This window comes from Muscardinus avellanarius (genome assembly GCF_963383645.1).
Source record: "Muscardinus avellanarius genome assembly, chromosome: 17".
Taxonomy (NCBI): domain Eukaryota; kingdom Metazoa; phylum Chordata; class Mammalia; order Rodentia; family Gliridae; genus Muscardinus; species Muscardinus avellanarius.
In genome coordinates this window covers 233,135-250,909 of record NC_137803.1, presented here as the reverse complement: position 1 = coordinate 250,909, position 17,775 = coordinate 233,135, and the positions used below count along the sequence as shown (strand labels likewise).

General features: G+C 51.2%; 1 protein-coding gene across 1 annotated transcript in view; it reads left to right on the top strand.

Moving 5' to 3' along the window:
• Nucleotides 1-592: 592 nt before the first annotated feature.
• The window catches only part of CTDP1 (CTD phosphatase subunit 1), a gene marked incomplete at both ends in the record, with an annotated part of 56,296 nt that continues 39,113 nt past the window's right edge, over nucleotides 593-17,775 (top strand). Inside the window, 3 exons of the mRNA XM_080714814.1 lie at nucleotides 593-906; nucleotides 16,784-16,867; nucleotides 17,530-17,623. Of these exons, the coding sequence (XP_080570940.1) occupies nucleotides 593-906; nucleotides 16,784-16,867; nucleotides 17,530-17,623 (492 nt within the window). The remainder of the gene's footprint in view (nucleotides 907-16,783; nucleotides 16,868-17,529; nucleotides 17,624-17,775) is intronic.

The window sequence follows — 17,775 nt, the reverse complement described above, 5'->3', positions numbered from 1 at the left end:
GAGTGAGCCGTCCCGAATTCTCCATGACGTCGAGTGCCAAGCGCCTCCGCCAGCTCCGAGTCCAGACGCGGGTAGGCCGGCCGGGGCGGGAGGGCGCCACGCGGGCTCGCAGCGCGCGGCGGGAGTGGCAGGACGCGGCCAACCTCGAGACGCCGGGGCTCGCAGTGCGCCGTGGCCGGGGACAGCGGCCGCCGGCCTTGCTTCGGGCCCGGGGCCGGGCAGCGCGACGGGACTCGAGGCCTCCGGCGCGGGCTCAGAGGCGCGTGGCCGCCCGCCCGACCCGTAGTTTCGAGACAGCGGGCTCCCGGAGCGCGACAGTTCCGGCCGGGCCCGCGCTGCATGCCGGGACCTGTAGTCTCGCGATGTTGGACTCGCACTGCGCAAGCCGAGCGGAGTGGAGTGACAGCAGTCCGGGTCGCCTCAGCGCGGGCCGAGCGCGCATGCGCGCGCGCACGCACAGTGACGTCAGCGCGCCTCCCGGAAGTGGGCGCACCGGGCGGCGGGTGAAGCCGGTGCCTGAGCGGGAATCGCAGCTCGCCGCCTCCGCGGTGGGCGCCGCGCCCTGAGCGCCTGCCGCCCTACTGCCGCTGCCATGGCGGCGCCGCCCGCGGCCCGCGCTCCCGCCGAAGGCGCCCCGACGGCGGCCGTGGCCGAGGTGCGCTGCCCGGGCACCGTGCCGCTGCGCCTGCTCGAGTGGAGGGTGGCGGCCGGCACGACCGTGCGCATCGGCTCGGTGCTGGCCCTGTGCGAGGCCGCCGCCTCCGCGCCGCCCGCCGGGCCCGCCCCTGCTCGCACCGCCGCGGGGGGCTGCGTGCGGGGCGCGCGGGCCGAGCGCAGGCTGAGGTCGGAGCGCGCGGGCGTGGTGCGCGAGCTGTGCGTGCAGCCCGGCCAGGTGGCGGCCCCCGGGTGAGTCCCCGAGCCGGCGGGGCGGGGGGGCCTGCAGCCGCGAGGCTGCGCGGGGCGAGGACGCGGGGAGGGAGGCCAGGAGCTTCGCCTCCTGCCCAAGCTGGGGGGGTGGTCGCCGCCGTGACCCCACCCACTCGGAGGCACTTGAGCTTAAAAATGAGATTGTTAGCGACCCAAACTAGTTCCCTTTGTGGGAACAACTGCATGCATTCCTTTTCTTCCCTAGTAGATGGGCTCCACCTTTATAAGTTAGGACAACCTGGGTGGTTGTAAATACAGGACTACTCAGGCAGGTTCTAGACTTGTTGTTGAGACAGAGGCTGTGGGGCGTGTGCACGTCTTTAAACTCTTGTAAACTGTGAAACGCGGTTGTAAAACCTGGTGGTTGCGCATCATAAGGAACTAGGGAAGGGCAGAATCCAGGTTGTGTCCGAGTGACAGGGTAGAATGTCATTATGCCTGGACTCCATAGCCGTAATGCCTGCCTCTTCCTTCATAAAGGGATGTGTTCATTTTTATAGTGTTTGAACGCCGAGTGTCTAGTTTATGGCTGGATATGCCAGTGTTGGGTTCTAAGAGTTCTGACTTACAGGCACGTGTGTATGCACATGGGCTCTGGGGTTCTAATTGTAAGGAACCAATTGCTGGGAGAGGTGAGGCGCCTGCCCGGGTGGTTTGGGTGTGAGAGCTTCCCTCCTGAAAGGGCAGCCCCCTGTCTGTGGCTGCCCACCTGTCTGCCTTTCATGGCTTCCCTCCCTTTGGCTGGCACCGCCCTGATTTTGTTGAGTATATGCTGTCCCCTGGCTCTGCATAAGATGATGTGGACAGTGCTGTTTTTTCTTATTGCAGACCCAGAGCATTCGGATTCACTGCCCTCCCTGGCTCCGCACCCCACGTGGCAGTGCCCTGGCGTGTACCTTTGCAGATGAAGCTGGGACACTTAGGCTTTGGGTGGCTTTGTGCCCACTCCTGCCCAGAGTGCTGGGGTGGAGAGGGGAGGCCTGCAGGCAGGACATGTGCTGTTTCAGGGCCTTGCTCTGAGGGAGCTGTCTGCAGGGCTTTTAGAGAACAGGACTGTGGGTTGGTGGGCCTGAGTTAGCACATCAGAAAAGTCACCTCACCTTCACATGGGTCCTCATTAGCACTTAGCCTCTGTCAGGGAGTTGCTAAAAGGCCAGACCCCAGAATCAAAGAGCCCTTTTCATGTCATTTTCTCTCTCTGGTTGTACAGAGGGCCACTGAGGCCCAAACAAGTAAGCAACCTGGTCAGTTAGCTACTTAGTGTAGAAAATCCACGTTGGAGTCGCTTTTCTAATGAGCCGAGCCCGCCCAGTGTGTTGGGTTAAGCAGTCAGCTAAACACTTAGTTTGATGGCTAGTTCCCAGCAGCTGGTAGTTTTCTTCTTTTTGATGTTTGAGATCTTGGGTACCTTTTAGTGGCAGTTGATCACTGGGCTTTGAGAGACTGGAGAGCTGCCTTGCTACTCCTCAGATGATACATCTAGGTGGCCCTGAAGATGTCCCAGGTGGAGAGGGCTGGCTCACTGGCCTCTGCTCCGCCACGCTGTGGATGGTGGACGAATCCTGCTGTAGAGAAAGCCACGGGCGTGTTACTTGGAACTTTAAGGCACTTCTTTACCTTTTCCCATATTCATATAAATTTGCATGTGGGGTTTTGGTGAGTGGCCCCAGGGAGCATCGTGATCATGTGACATTCTCATTTCCAGTGGTGTTCCTGTGTGCCTGCAGGTGTGGAGCTGACAGGGTGGTAGGTCTGGGACAGCAGTTAGCAGAAGTATTAGTCTGAAACCCTGTTTGTGTTTCCTCTGGCAGTTTTAATCATTTCTTTGAAATAAGCTTCCCAGCTTTGAGGTGCCATGTTCACTTGAATCTCGCAGGTGTGTGGAGGCATGATTCAGTGCGGAGTTTGCTCTCACTGGAGCTGCCAGGCTCTTGGGGGATGCAGTCTGGCATCCCCCAAATGCCTGCCGTACTTTTGTGGAACATAGTTTGAAAATCACTAGGTTAAGTCACTAGATGACAGAGACTCTGTACAGGATAATTCTCCAGTGAGTTACACCTACCACCCTTGACCCAGCAGTGTTCTGCTGTGTGGATTATGGTGTTTTTGCTGGTCTCTGTCTGGAGAGCTGCAGGTAGAGCACAACTGTAATTCTTCATCTACAGTTCATCCACAGTGAATTCATGCAATTCACAAATTTCAGCTTCCTAGTCCTTTCCCCATAACTTAATTGTACAGGTTGAATGTTCTTTACCCTAAAATCAGAAGCCAAAAATGCTCCAAAACCCAAAACTTTTTGAGTGCTAACATAATGCTCAAAAAGTTTCAAACTTTGGAGTGTTCAGGATTTCAGATTTTCAGGGTAGGAATGTTCAGTGTTTAAAGTCCATGCAAATATTTCCATATCTGAAAAACTCCCCAATCTAAAACATTTCTTGTCCCAAATTTTCTGTGAGGTCTATCTGAAGTTGGAAGTCTTTCTAAGATGTGTGTGTGTGTGTGTGTGTGTGTGTGTGTGTGTGTGTGTGTGTGATTAAGTAGAGAATGGTAGGTAGAAGAACTCCATCCTGGCTAGGCATGGTAGCATATGCCTGTAATCCCATACTTAGAGGGTAAAGTAGGAAGATCTCAGGTTTGAGGCCAGCCTCAGCAATTTAGTGAGACCCTGTTTCAAAATAAAACAAAAATAGGTCTGGGGGTGTAGCTCAGAGAAGAATGGCCCTGGGTTCAACTACCAGCACCAAAAACAAGCCAACGGGATCCATCCTAAGATGTTGGACAGTAGCCATCTTCCTTGGCCACTGAAGAGCTGTCCTGCTTCCTCTCGGGACCCCGAGCTGCGGTACTTCATCTGGAAAAATTTGCCTGCGTTTTTCTGTCTGTCTCATCAGTCAGTTGGACAGTAGCCATCTTCCTTGGCCACTGAAGAGCTGTCCTGCTTCCTCTCGGGACCCCGAGCTGCGGTACTTCATCTGGAAAGATTTGCCTGCGTTTTTCTGTCTCATCAGTCAGTGTAGCCATGACTGTACCTCCCTCATCAGTGGCTAAGCATGAGGGTTAAACCGAAAGATGAGGACATCAGTATTCCTGCTTGATAGCCCAAATGTTTTAACTTGTACTGAACAAATCCGAGTCACACTTACGGCTATTTTACAACTGGTTTATCTCAACAGCCCTTGGAGTTTTTTTTCGAAATCTCAAGTTCTTAAGATCAGATAGGGGAGACCAAGCATTTGGTGACATTTACATTGCACGTTTGTAGGTGGGTTGTGTGTTGATCCTGGGGGAGTGTTTAAGTTACATACGCTTGTACAGACAGCTGCCTGAGGAGAATTTGACCTGCCCTCAGGTCATATGTGAACCTGGGAGGAATCTGTTCATGAGCTTGTCTTCCCTCCTCACGAGTCTCCCCACACCAGCAGGACCTGGGGCTCTTGAATCACCAATCAGCCTGGCAGACTGATTAGGAACCTGGGTGTCAGTGTGGGGCTGCATTCGTGGAGGGCTGCCTGAGGCATCTGCAGGTGTCCAGGCCGCCCAGACATAAACTCTGCTTGGGGAAAGCCAGCCCCAGCCCTGGGTCTGTGTGATGCGCAGTCTCCGTCCCTGGCACGTGTTGCTAAGCTGCTGCTGGCCCTGATCACTGGCTTGCTCTTGGTGGGTGATGTTGAGGTTGTGAAGGCGGCCTTTGTGCAGAGCTCCTGGGAGGAGTAGTGGTGACTCTTCTGCGGCTCCATTGACCTGTGCCCCTGCAGGCCTCGTGGGCGAATGTCTATCACAGCGTCTCTGTCTGCAGTCCTAGCTGTCACTCTTCCTTCCTCTTGATTTCCACAGGGCTCATAAGATGCTTAGTTTTGAAGAAAGAAGCAGTCTTTAAGAAAGATCATCATGCCTGCTGGCTTGCAGAGCTAGAGCTTGGAAATAGCCCAAGGGATGGGGTGATGTGAGCCCAGGTCATGGACTTTACAAGTCGTTGTAGCCGAGCTGGCCATTGACCTGGTCTACATAGGTTACTTGACAGCAATGTATTTTTTTGCTGAGACTATGTGTATGTGAAACTGAGGTACGGGTGGCTTCTGTAACCTGTGGCTGGCACACTCCAAGGTGCTCAGGGGACAGAGAGGAGTTTAGAGCTTAAGTATGCAAGGTGGAACATTACCAGGTGGGCCAGGACCCTGTGTTGATAGGTGCTGGGGGGCTTGTGGGCTTGGTGGTGGTCGCCCAGGCATGCGTGGATGTCATTCATTCTGCAGTAGGACTGTTTTCTTAGCTCTTCATCCGGGGGTAGGAGGAGGAACTCCTCACTGTGCGGATGAAGGAAAGTGCAGTTCTTCATCAGGATCTGCCCAGTGTTCTGTGCTGTGCAAGCGCGGTTCCTCCCTGTGCGCCTGCCAGGCTAGACCTCATCTGGAGAGCCCAGCCTGGGGAAGTAGGCAGAACAGTGGTGTATTTCTGCATCATGTTCATGTGCATTAAAGTATTTTGATGGAAATACTCTTAACAAGATATCTGTCAGAAACGAAGTCTGAAGTTCTGGCCTAGCAGATCTCCTTGCTCCCCTCCCTCCCTCCCTCTTCCTCCCCCCCTCTCTCTCCTTCCTCTTCTCCCTGTCTTTGTCCCTCTCCTTTCCTTCTCTTCATTCTTTTACCTGTTGTCATATATGGAGACAGTGAAGTCCCCAGAGAGGAGGAAACACCTAAGCAACAAGGAGGGTGAGGTGGCTGATAAGAACCGACAGGGCTGTAGACTGGGGGTGCGGGTCGTGCCTGACCCTGTGGCCTGCTGTGGGAGCTGTCCTCCTCAGCCAGCATTGGTGTGAGTGCTACTAAAAAGAATGAGCAGGGAGAACCACTGAGTAAAATGTAAACAATTCCAACAGCATCTGCATTGCTGTCTTTATTGCTTTGTAGATTTCAGAATAAACAGTCTTATAACCTACGATAAAGTAACTTAGAATGAAATGTAACCTAAGATTGCTCCCCATTTCAGTGTTCTAAAGTTAGGAAGTGAGAGGTGTTTAAAATTCTACACACATTTCAGTCAATGTGGTTTAACAATCACCTACAGAAGTCTTGCTTTGAAAATAAGAAAACTTTTTCGCCTGATATTAAGAATCTTAATGAATTAGTTTATTCTTTTAAATAATTGTTCTTCTGTGTTGATGTCTGCTCTGTTTGTTTGTGTGTTTGTTTATTTGTGGAACTAGGAATGAAACCCTGGGGCATTCTGCCTCTGAGCTACACCCCCAGCCCTGTTTCGTTTTTTACTTTGAAAAGGGTCTAAGTTGCAGAGGACCTCATTAAGTTGCTGAGGCTGGCTGCAAAACTGTGATCCTCCTGTCTCAGCCTTGCAAGTACTGGAATTACAAGCGTGTGCCACCACACCCAGCTATGAAATCGGCACTACTTAAAAGATTACTCACGGATCGCAGGTTCACAACCAGCCTAAGCTCTGAGGCCCTCCACAACTTAGTGAGACCGTATTTCAAAATAAAAAATAAAAAATAGGGCCGGGGGTGTAGCTTGGAGGTAGAATGCCCCTGAGTTCAATCCCCACTAACACACACACACACACACACACACACACACACACACACAGATTACTCGTTAAAAAAGACGTTTATGTCTGAAACTAGGGAAATTGTCACTGTTTAGTTGTACCATTGAATATGGTTAGTCTGTACTTCAGGTGGAGTTTTGCTTTGTTTTGTTGCTTTGTTTTCCCCCAATTTTTGCTTAACAGAAAGCCATCAGTCCTGCTTCCTTGGTCAAGTGCAGATGTCTCAGCATCTGTGGTTGGTTCTTCTGTAAAGGCCTGTGAGCCAGTGGGCTTCGAAGCCTGTCTGCCTGAAATGGTGTGTGGACTTTAAGAACTATGTGTGCATTACCAAACTTTTCTGCATTCCCATAAAATTAACTCTTCAAAGTTAATTTTAAATGAATTATGTGCAATCAAATATTTGCATATGGATTCAGCTGAGTTTATACATATTTTAAAATAATTCACAAATATTGATGTCAAAGCTAAACAACAAATGATGCAAGTCTGTTTTCCAGAAAAAGCTTTTAATTAGGGGAAAGAGAATCTAGAGTAAATAGAACAGATTAATGTGTTTGTGAAATATTTTAAAAGAGCCGGGCTTGGTGGCACACGCTTGTAATCCCAGCATTCGGGAGGCTGAGACCGGAGGATCGTGGTTTGCGGACAGCCTCAGCTACTTAGTGCGGCCCTCTGCAACTTAGTGAGACCTGGTTTCAAAATAAAGAATAATAAAACAGGGTGGAGGTTGTAGCCCGGAGGTCGAATGCCCCTGGGTTCCATCCCTAGACCCGCCAAAAAAAAAAAAAAAAAAAAAAAAAATTGAGGACTTCCGGGAAGATGGCGACCGAGAAAAGCGGGGCTTAAGAGTCCCGCTAACAACCAATCTCCATTACCACAAAAAGAGCGCCTTTCATAGCCAGAAAACACCATCATCAGAAAAACAAAAAAACCACCAGGCTCCAGAGAGAAAGCGGACTGAGAACAGAGCGCAGGGCCACAGAGGAGACACACGCGCCCGAGGACGCGGCAGCAGCGCCATACTGCCGGCAGCAGCGGCGAACTCAGCGGACGGCTACAGCAAGCCGAGGTGAGCCGATGCGGAACAGCCAGGCGGGATCTTTCAGCGCAGACAGCATTTAAAGCTCCCAGTGGCTGAGCTCAGCACACGCTGCAGGGATTCAGAGTGAAAATCAAAACCAGAGAAGAAAAAATACGCCAGCCTCATGGCCGAGGGCGTGGCAGAGGCGCCATATTGCCACCGGCGGCGGCAGCAGCAGTGAATTCACCGAGTCCAGTACAGCTACATCTACGTACTCAAGAACAGTGAGTCAAATTGCGGGCCACAGAGGAAAAATCCCAGTATTGTGCCTCCTGGGACTTGAACCAGTGAGGGAGTGGTGGTGGCAGAGATATCACACCATAGGAGAGCGTGCAACCTGGCACCCCCTATAGTTTAAAGCAGCCTCTATCGACTTCCTGGGTCGGAGACTCTATGATACAACCCAGTAAAGGAGTAGTAGGGTCTGAGATAATACAGACTCGAGATCCAGAGCACCTTAAGTGAAGCCATAGTGACCCAAGGGAAGAACCCAGAGAAGGCACAAACCTCCGAAATCATGGGAAAGAGGAATAACACTGAAGTAATGAATGTGCACAACCCCACAACATCAGAACCTGATAAAACAGAAAATCAGAGATTTCTAGAAGATCAAATCAGGAAAATAACTGTAGAAATAATAGAGGTGCTTCGAAAAGAACTCAGAGAGAGCCAAAAAGAGATAAAGGATGCAATTAATGAAGTAAAGGCCTCAATTCAAAGCACAAACAACCGATTAGACCACATGGAGAACAGAATCTCGCTCTTAGAAGATGAGCAATCCAAAAATGAATGCATAGTTTCTAATCTAGAAAAAGATATCCAACAGCAGGAATCTGACATTGAAGAAATATGGGCCCATCTTAAGAGAGCTAACCTAAGAATAATTGGAATAGAGGAGGGAAAAGAAAGTGATATCAAAGGGATCAACAATCTCTTCAAGGAAGTAATAGCAGAAAATTTTCCAAATATAGAGCAAGAGGTTGATACACAGATCCAGGAAACTTATAGAACTCCCTTTAGACAGGATCGGAGAAGAGGATCCCCACGCCATATAATTGTCAAAATGACCAATGTGGAAGCCAAGCAGAGAATCTTAAAGGCAACAAAAACAAAGGGCCAAGTGACATTCAGAGGCAAACCAATTAGAATCACTCCAGACTTCCCAAACCAAGTCATGAGAGCCAGAAGGGCTTGGAGTAACATATTCCAAACTCTGAAAGAAAACAACTTCCAGCCAAAAATTTCCTATCCAGCAAAACTTTCTATCAAATTAGATGGAGAAATAAGAAGCTTCCATGACAAACAGAAACTGAAGGAATTTATGTCTTCAAAACCAGCGCTAGAGAAAATACTCAAAGAGATTAACTACAAAGAAGAAATAGGTAACACTCACCAGAACCAGAGAAACAAGAGTTTCCATCCAACAGACAACTAAGATTGGTTATCTGTGGAGATTCATTATTTATGTTAGTCTTTTACCTATCTCTAAATTGTATTGTTTGCCTTTATTGTTGTTAATTTTTACGATTTCTAGTTGGAATATTAATATACCTTCAGATATAGCATTTGGAAATATTTTATCCAATTCTATTAGTAACTTTTAACTCTGTTTACATTGTCTTTGGATATACAATATTTTCTTTTATTTTTTAGGGAGTTTGTATATTCTTCTGTTGCCTGTGCCATTGAAATCATATCCAAGAAATCACTGCTAACTTCAATGTTGTGAGGTTTTATGACCCAGATTTTCTCCTAAAAGTTTATAGTCTTAAGATTTATATTTAGGTCTTTTATCTAGTTTGAGTTAATACTTGTATGTGGGATTAGGTAAGGGTCCAATTTTATTCTTTTCCATGTAATTATTATTTTTCAACAATATTTAGTTAAAAGATTATTATTTCCACCACCAAATCTTCGTGGAAACCTTGTCAAAAATAACTTGACAATATAGGGAAGAAGTTAGCTCTAGGCTTGTATTTAACTCCAATGGTCTATATATCTGCCTTTAGAACAGTACTACACTGTTTCAATTATTGTAGCTTTATATGGTTTGAAATCAGAAAATATACATCTTCTAGCTTTGTTTTTGCTTCGAGATTGTTTTGGGTATCTAGAGTCCATATTCCATATCAGGATAGATTTTTTTCTGAAAAATAAATATATGATAGTTTCACCTAAAAAAAAGAAAAAAATATTCTCTGGTAAGAAAGAAAGCAAAAAGAAATATTGAAATGTTATCTTTAAGTCATCAAAAGCTTGGTATCAGACAAATGAAACTGTTATGTGAGATTATCATTTTTAATTTTGGATAAATTGCTATAATACTAGATGTCAACCACTAAGCCAAGCATGGAAGGGAGGGATGGGGAGAGAATGGGGTGGGGATCGGGTGGGGGCTGACTGGGCGATGTGTGCATGTATGTCTACAAAAGTTTGTATCCCACTATGATGTATGAATACAGTGCACCAATAAAATAAAATTAAAAAAAAAATTGAAAAGACATAAACACCTCCCAAAGTTGATCTTCCTCTCCCTGGTGCACATATCACTGTTTTAAAGAGTCAGAAGGTAAGCTGCAAGTGGGATGCCACTTGTACTCAGCACTCGTTTCCCAGAAAGAGGCACCCTCACACCACCTCTGTACAGCCGCCAAAGTGAGAAGTTTGCTCGTGGCAGAGTAGCCTCTGCGCTGCAGGCCGGCCTGCCTTCCTCTGTAGCCAGAGCTGTCTTCCGCTTGGCCTCATTGTAAGGCTGTTTTATAATCGTCCTGTTGGCTAGATGGAGGTTATACATGTGGGCAGGGCTGGTGTGGCCAGCGATGTCCTTTCAGAAGGCCTGTGGGCCCAGTTTGTCCTGTCTTGGGAGGCTGGACGTAGATCTTTGAGTTATGTTGAGAATGACTAATTTCCCCATTGTACTTAAGTACCTCGACAGAGATAACCTTATTACTCTGTAAATACCTTGCATTCTTCCCAAACTTTGACCCAAGAGCAAACAGTTCGTCGTGTGGCTGCATGCTGAGGCTTTTGGAACCCGTGAGGTCACAGGCTCCCCCGGAGCACCCAGTGTGTCTCCTGCCGTCCTTGCAGCAGGTGTCTGTTCCAGGTCACAGGCCCAGCCCAGAGCTCTCCTCTCCCTGGGGCTTGACGGCTGCCAGCACAGGGCACAGGCTATCCTGGTGGTGCCAACATGTGGACCCTGCCTCATCTTCAGCGGGCACTTGCCCAGAGCACCGCATGGCTGGGATGCAGTGTGGGTGTGCTCTAACCCCTTTCCCTCCTGCTGGGATGCAGTGCGGGTGTGCTCTAACCTCTTTCCCTCCCAGACGCTGCGGAGGCCCTGGCCCTCCGTGTTGCTCACACGGCACACGTAGGTTTCTAAATGTGCGTTGCTTGGCCTTCAGAGTCTGGACTGCGTTGCTAGGTTGTAGCATGCGTGTGTTTCCTACTTCAAGGAAATCATGTTATCTTATTTTGCTGCTTTTTGAGTGTGCTGACCCAGCCCTCTGCTGAAGGCATGGTTTGTTCCAAGGAATGGCAGAGGTCACCTGTGCACAGCTCAGATGTCCGGCCAGGGCCCTGGGAAGGCCAGGTAGGCCGGGGACCCTGCCAGCAGCATTTGGCCTTGTTACAGGCCTACCCGTGGAGCGCACCTCCCGTGGGACCTGCCCCTGTCCTTAGTGGCAGCTCGGTGCCACCCTGAGAGGCGCCACACAGCTTCCCTGGGTGGACAGCTGTCACAGGCAGGGAGCAGAGCATGAAGGGACTGTCCATGTGTCTGGCTTTATGGTAGCCAGGTAAAAGCTGGGTATACCAAGTGTACTGTGGGGTAAATATGCACATATGCGTCATCCACACCAAACAGAAGAGTACAGGTGTAGACACACAAATATAGACCAGTGGATTATCCACATGGCTCTCAGGAAGTTCAGTGAAGAGTGAGATTTGAACAGTGATGGACACATACACATGCACGCATGCTGTGGTCAGACGTGCCTGAGAAAAGGCCAGAGAGACAGCGCAGGACCTCCTCCCCACAAGGAGCACTTTTCTCAGGAGCCTCCAGAGGGAGGAGCCCTGCTCACCCCTAGGTGCCGGCCCAATGAGGCCGATTTGGACTCCAGCCTCCAGGACTGTGCAGCTGCTGGGCATGGTGATCTCTTACACTCACATCAGGTCGCGTGCAAATGAAAACATCTCCGCTCTTACACTCACATCAGGTCGCGTGCAAATGAAAACATCTCCGCTCTTACCTGAGAGAGAGAGAGAGAGAGAGAGAGAGAGAGAGAGAGAGTGTGTGTGTGTGTGTGTGTCACTAGGGATTAAACCCAGAGGCATTTTACCTCTGAGCTAAACCTCCAGCCTGATTTTATTTCTTATTTGGAAACAGGGTCTCACTAAGTTGCAGAGGGCTTTGCTAAGTTGTTGAGGCTGGCTTTGAACCTGCGATCCTCCTGTTTCAGCCTCCTAAGTACGGGGATTACAAAGCATGCACCACCACTCCCAGCCTCCTGATAGTCTTATTAAAAAGTAACTTGGTAATAAACCATAGACCTGATGGTAAAATGTAAAACTATAACGCTTCTGGAAGAACTCTTAGTGATCTTGAGTAAGGCAAAGATTTCCTAATGAGGATACAAAAAGGCTCAATAAAGTGAATTTCATCAAAATTGAAAACCAATAAGAAAATGAAAAGCAAACTGCAGACTGGAGAAAGTTTTTGCAAAAAAACAAAAACAAAACCGTAGGCATTTGGCAAAAGTCAATGGATGCGTCTGCTTGCTGTGCCCCAGAGGAGGCTCTCCTGCCCATCCTGGCTCTCCATGTTTTCACGTGATCTTGACCTCAGACCCTGTAGATAGGTCAAGTGAGCTGGTTTTCTCTGCTTGCAAAACCTACCCTGGCACCCCAAACAAACAACAGTCTGCCAGCTTCCGCAGGGCCTGCCAGAGCCCCTCAGTCAGGCTGTGTCATTCACCACGCAGCCTATGTAGACCTGCGGCTCTGGGAAGCAGGCTCAGGTGCTGGTGCTGCCTCTGCCCACCGGGGCCTCCCCTTCTCCCCACCAAACATATGGGGCCACCCTGAGCATACCTCAGCCCCATGTGGAGGGTCGCGTTCTGAATCAGGCAGGGGTGTGCGAGGCCCATGAGCTGCAGGGGGCTGACTGGACAATGGTATGCAGATACCTGGGAGCCACGGAGGGGCTGAGGCCCCTGGGTGGGGCAGCTGCTGGTACCAAGGACATGGGGCTCCACCTGGAGGACAGCGTGGGCATTGTGGTTGGAGCAGTGCAGTGTTCAGCATCAGCCAGGCAGTGTAGGTGTGGAAGAGACCCACGGGAGTCTGGCATGCGGGCCAGGGCCGGGGGTGGGGTGCAGATGGGCCCAGGGCTGTGAACATCCATGAGACCTAGAGGTACTGTGGCCTCGTGTGGCAGCCAGGAGCAGTGGTTTGGGCACGAGGGCCTTGTGGTCCTGTGCAGCTTTCCTCCTTTTTTTGTGGTACTGGGGTTGAACCCAGAGGCATTCTACTGCTGAGCTATCCCCCACCCCCAGCCTTATTTTTTCTTTATTCTTTATTTTGAAACAGAGTCTCGCTAAGTAGTTGAGGCTAGCCATGAATCTGCGATCCTGTCTCAGCCTCCCAAGTATTGGGATTACAAGCATGTGCCACCATGCCCGGCTCATTCTTCCTTTTTGTATGCTTGAGAAAGTGGGGGTAGATATTTGGATGGAGGTTAAAGTGATGTTAGTGGGAAGAAGATGCCTTAGGGAGAGAGGAAAAAATTGGTAGAGCAAATTAATGGAGGAGCCCTTGGGGCAGGAAAAGGCGGTATGGGGAACTGTCGCCCAGGCCAGGCCATGCTGTCCACCAAGGCCTCAGTCTGGTGGGAGGAGCCCGTGAGCCTGGTTGTGAGCAGCAGGAAGAGGGGCCGACGCCTGTGGGATTCCCGCATGGACATGCCTGTGTGCCCGCCTCTGGCCCCCATGCCATGTTGTTCTTGCCACACTGACTCCTCAGGACTCGGGGCCTTTTTGTTGTCATTTGGCACCCCACTAGCAGTGAGGGCTGGGCCTCTGTCCTCGCAGGGTGGGGTGTGGTGGGCGGGCCCCTCGGCGGTGATGGTGAATGTCTTCCCGTCTTCCGTGTGCTGCTTTGCCGTCTGCTCACCTCCGGGGTGTCTGCTGTCTTCTGCCATTTCTTCTTGGATTGTTGGTTCTCATCCTTGAGCGGTGAGAGGTAGGTACCTTGTTGGGACCTTGGTTTGCAGATCCTCCCTCCCGGTCTTAGCTTATCTGTCATACTCACAGGGCCTTTCCAGAGCAAGAGTCTTAAATTTGACTGGTCTGCTTTAGTTGTGAAGTCTGAGAGCTCTGCCTGGACCAAGGGTGCAGAGTCTTCCATGTATAGCTGTATAGTTTTACATGTAAGTCTGTGGTCTGTTCTGAGTTTTAATACAAGGTGTGAGACTTGGGTGGAGGTTCTGTTCTCTTCTGGCCTGAGGATGCCCAACAGCACCAGCAATGCACGGAAAGGCTGTCCATCCTCAGCTGCGTGGTTGCTGAGGCCGCTGGGCATGTTAGCCAACCCACACTGGCCTTGCCCACCGGCACCCGGCCGACCACTGTGCCTGTCAGGCAGCTGCTGCGCTCAGCTATTCAAGACTGCTTACTGTTCCAGCGCCTTTCACATGGACTACGGACACGCTTCTCTGCTTGCGGAAGCCTGGGTTCTGGTGGGAGCTGCACTGAACCTACTCATCAGTCTGGGCAGTCTGGCCTCTGCTGTGTTTGGTCTCCAGACCATGCACCCATGCAGTTTCTTTTCTCCTATGTGGACCTTTGACTTTTTCTTACATCAGTGTTTTGATATTCAGCATATAAATCCTCTGTGTGTTTTGTTGGTTTCGTGTTTTCCGTTATCTTCAAGAAGTCTATAGAATTGATTTAAATGTTGGCTTCCACTGTTGGTTCTGGTGTGGAGGAGCGCTGTTAATTCTGTAGCCACGCTTGTTTGGTCTTACTGGCTCCTCAGATTCTCCAGCTCTTCTTTCTCTCCAGTCTGTCCTTACTGCCCAGAACAGCCTGCAGGTGGGCGAGGGTGTTGGAGCCTCCGGGTGCTGGTGTGGTTCTGGGTCTGGCTTCATCAAGAGGTGGCTCCCTGCATCCCCACCCTGCAGGAGACCCAGTGGCTCTTAGGTGCCAGCCTCTTCGTTTTTTGCATCCAGTTAGCGCTATTTCCGAAGGGCGAGGCTGGGGTTGACACAGACTTGGAGAGGCTCCTCTGATGCTGTGCTCAGTCGCTCCCTGCGTTGTGGTGGCCAGAGTCTCATTAATAATGCCATGTCTTTAGAACTCTGGCTGCAGGCCCCCCTAATTTCTTTGCTGCATCTTTAAGATGCATGCCTGCCTCCTCCCCTCCACTCAGAGCCCGACTCTACCTCCGTGCAGCCTCTTGCTGTGCGCTGGGTCTGATCATTTGGGCTGCCTGATTGGTTGCAGAACTCCAGTCAGCCATTGGTTATAGAAACTTTTGATAGGATTAAGGAAATCATGCTTGTCACCTTAAAAGTTGTGCAAATTTTTCAAACAAAACCTCATTGCTGTGTTGTCTAATTTAAAACAATTTGATTTGTGAAAGTGTGTTCCTACAACCTGTAAGTGGTTGCTCACATTGTCGAGCATTGTAGAGTTACTGGATATTTTAGATTTCTGAATAGAACTCTTTCAGTGATGTTTGGTGACCCTCTCCCCATCCCGCCAGCTCTGGGCCCCGTGGGGTTGTTGCCGAGCTTCCCAGGAGTGGCCTGTGGGAGGTACTGTGGCCTCTTCTCCCCCGGCCCCTCCCTGCAGAACCTGGGGTGTGAGTGTTGTGCAAGACCATAGGTGCAGGGCTGCACGGTATCTTCTGCCTGCTCTGGCTGGCAGGATTGGGGTGAGGCTGCAGAGCTCTGAGGACCCAGGTCACCCTCGTGGGTGCACAGTGGCCCCCACACCTCTCCTATCCTCCCTTCTCCCACCCACACTGCAGACTTGGCCACGTGTGAGGCCTGAGCTTCCCTACAGCACGACACAGACCTCGTGGTGGGTCTGCCTTCTGGTGCTGGTACAGGGTGGAGAGGGGCTCTGCGTTGTCCTCCTGCGTTGTCCTGCGTTCTGACTTTAGTCCTATTTCTCGCTTTGGGGTGCTCTGTTGATTGGCTGCATCTGCCCTGACAAAGACTTGTACCCCTTGAACTTTTCTACGCTGGAGGTGAGCAGCATCCCAGGGGCCTGCAGGGCACAGGTCCTGGCAGAGTGTTCTCGCCTGTGCGGTGCAGTGCAGCAGGTCAGGCCCCTGCTAGCGCGGGCTGTGTAGACGGCCTCCACTGAGGGCAGGCTAGACGTCAAAGAGCGTGTTCCTGAATGTGCAGAGGGGCTGGGCAGCACTGGTCTCTAGAAGGCAGCCCTTGCCCAGAGACGATGCGTCCATCTCCTGCCTTGAAACACCAGGAAAAGCTCCTGTGACAGACACGGGCTCCGCAGGTCCCCACGCGCCCACGGTGGGCCACGGTCTGGGGAACACTGAGTGCCGGAGCCCCAGGTGCCGCCCAGCATCCTCTGAACTTTGTTGGCTCTCTCCTAGGCTGCTGCCAGACGACCACCACTGGGCATGTGAAGAAAAATGTCCTCTGTTTAATATTATAAGAAATATTATGGGAGTCATCCATGGGAGGGCACCACAGTTCGTTATTTGGGGATTACACTACTTGTCCTTACTGTGTTAATGAACAAAGCTTAGTTTTTATAAGTACTTCATCAGAAATGGAAGAGCTCACCTCGACCGTTTAGTGCATTCTGAGACTTGTCTTTATGCCATCTCCTGTTCTGGCTGGAGCCCTTGTTTTCAGCTCTTCTGCATGCAGCAGGGCTTTGTTTTCATTTATTTTTCATGTGGGAGACTGTAGGTGAGGGTCCCTTCATCTTGGAGTTGAGGCTGTGCAGCTGTGGGGGGCAGAGCCTGCCTGGAGCCATGCAGGCGGGTGTGACGGGTGCAGAAGACTAGGTGAGGGTCCCTTCATCTTCCAGGAGGCTGTGCAGCTGTGCAGCAGGGCCTGCCTGGAGCTGTGCATTTGCTGTGACAGGCGTGAGGACCCAGGGCTTCTTCCTGGTTCCACTTCTGGCACCCATGACCCCCAGCACTCAGAAGTGTTCTTCCTTCATATGTTTGCAGAGCGCTTCTGGTGAGACTGGAAGGATGCAGCCATCCTGTTGTCATGAAGGGCTTGTGTGCAGAGTGTGGCCAAGATCTGACCCAGTGAGTACCCTTGGGGAGGGGCGCGGCGCCCTCAGGCCCTGGCCTGGGTGGGATGGGAGGGAAGTCATGCTGGGGTTTGGTGAATGGCCCGGCTGCCCCTGGCAAAAGGGCACACGTCCCTCCCTTAGCCTCACGTGACGCGGCCAGTTGCCCACGAGGTAGTCCCTTCTGTTTTTATTCTTCAGTTTCCAGAAGCACTAGCCTATGCCCCATGCTCTGCTCAAGTGTGGCGGGAAAGGCTTGTGGAGGGAGGGGAGACCAGGGCAGCCCCTGGAGCACCTCCTGCAGGGCGCCCTTCGTGCCTGAGCCCCCTCCCATGCCAGCCTCCGTCGCCCAGCAGTGTGGGCGCTGCAGTTGGACTTTTCCTGCCTCTTCCTGTTGTGTGTCCATCCATGTTTAATGTGACTCTACAGGTTATCTCCACAGAGGGTTCTGGCCGTAGGTGTGAGTGTGGCCATGACTGCTGTGCATCTGTGAGTGTGACCAACTCAGTTTTCCCGATGTTCAGATGGTGGAGTTGGCTGCTCCGTGGTAGTTCTGTGCCAAGGTCGCAGTGTGTGCCAGGACAGGTCAGGCTGAGGTCCTAGCTCACGCTGCACAGGCCTTCTGTGGACCCCGAGCCAACACGGCCACCCTCTCACCACATCTGTTTGTGTCCAAAGGCTGCAGAGCAAGAACGGGAGGCAGCAGGTGCCGCTGTCCACGGCGACCGTGGCCATGGTACACAGCGTGCCGGAGCTGATGGTGAGCTCCGAGGTGAGTGGCGCTGCTGCTGCAGGGCCGGGCGGCTCCCAGAACAGCCCTCGTCTGGTGGGTGACTTGGGCGGCGCTGCCTCCCTGAAGGCTGAGGCTGCACTGGCTCCTGTCTCTCCTCTTTCCTTCCTCCCCCATGGCTCCCAGACTCTGTG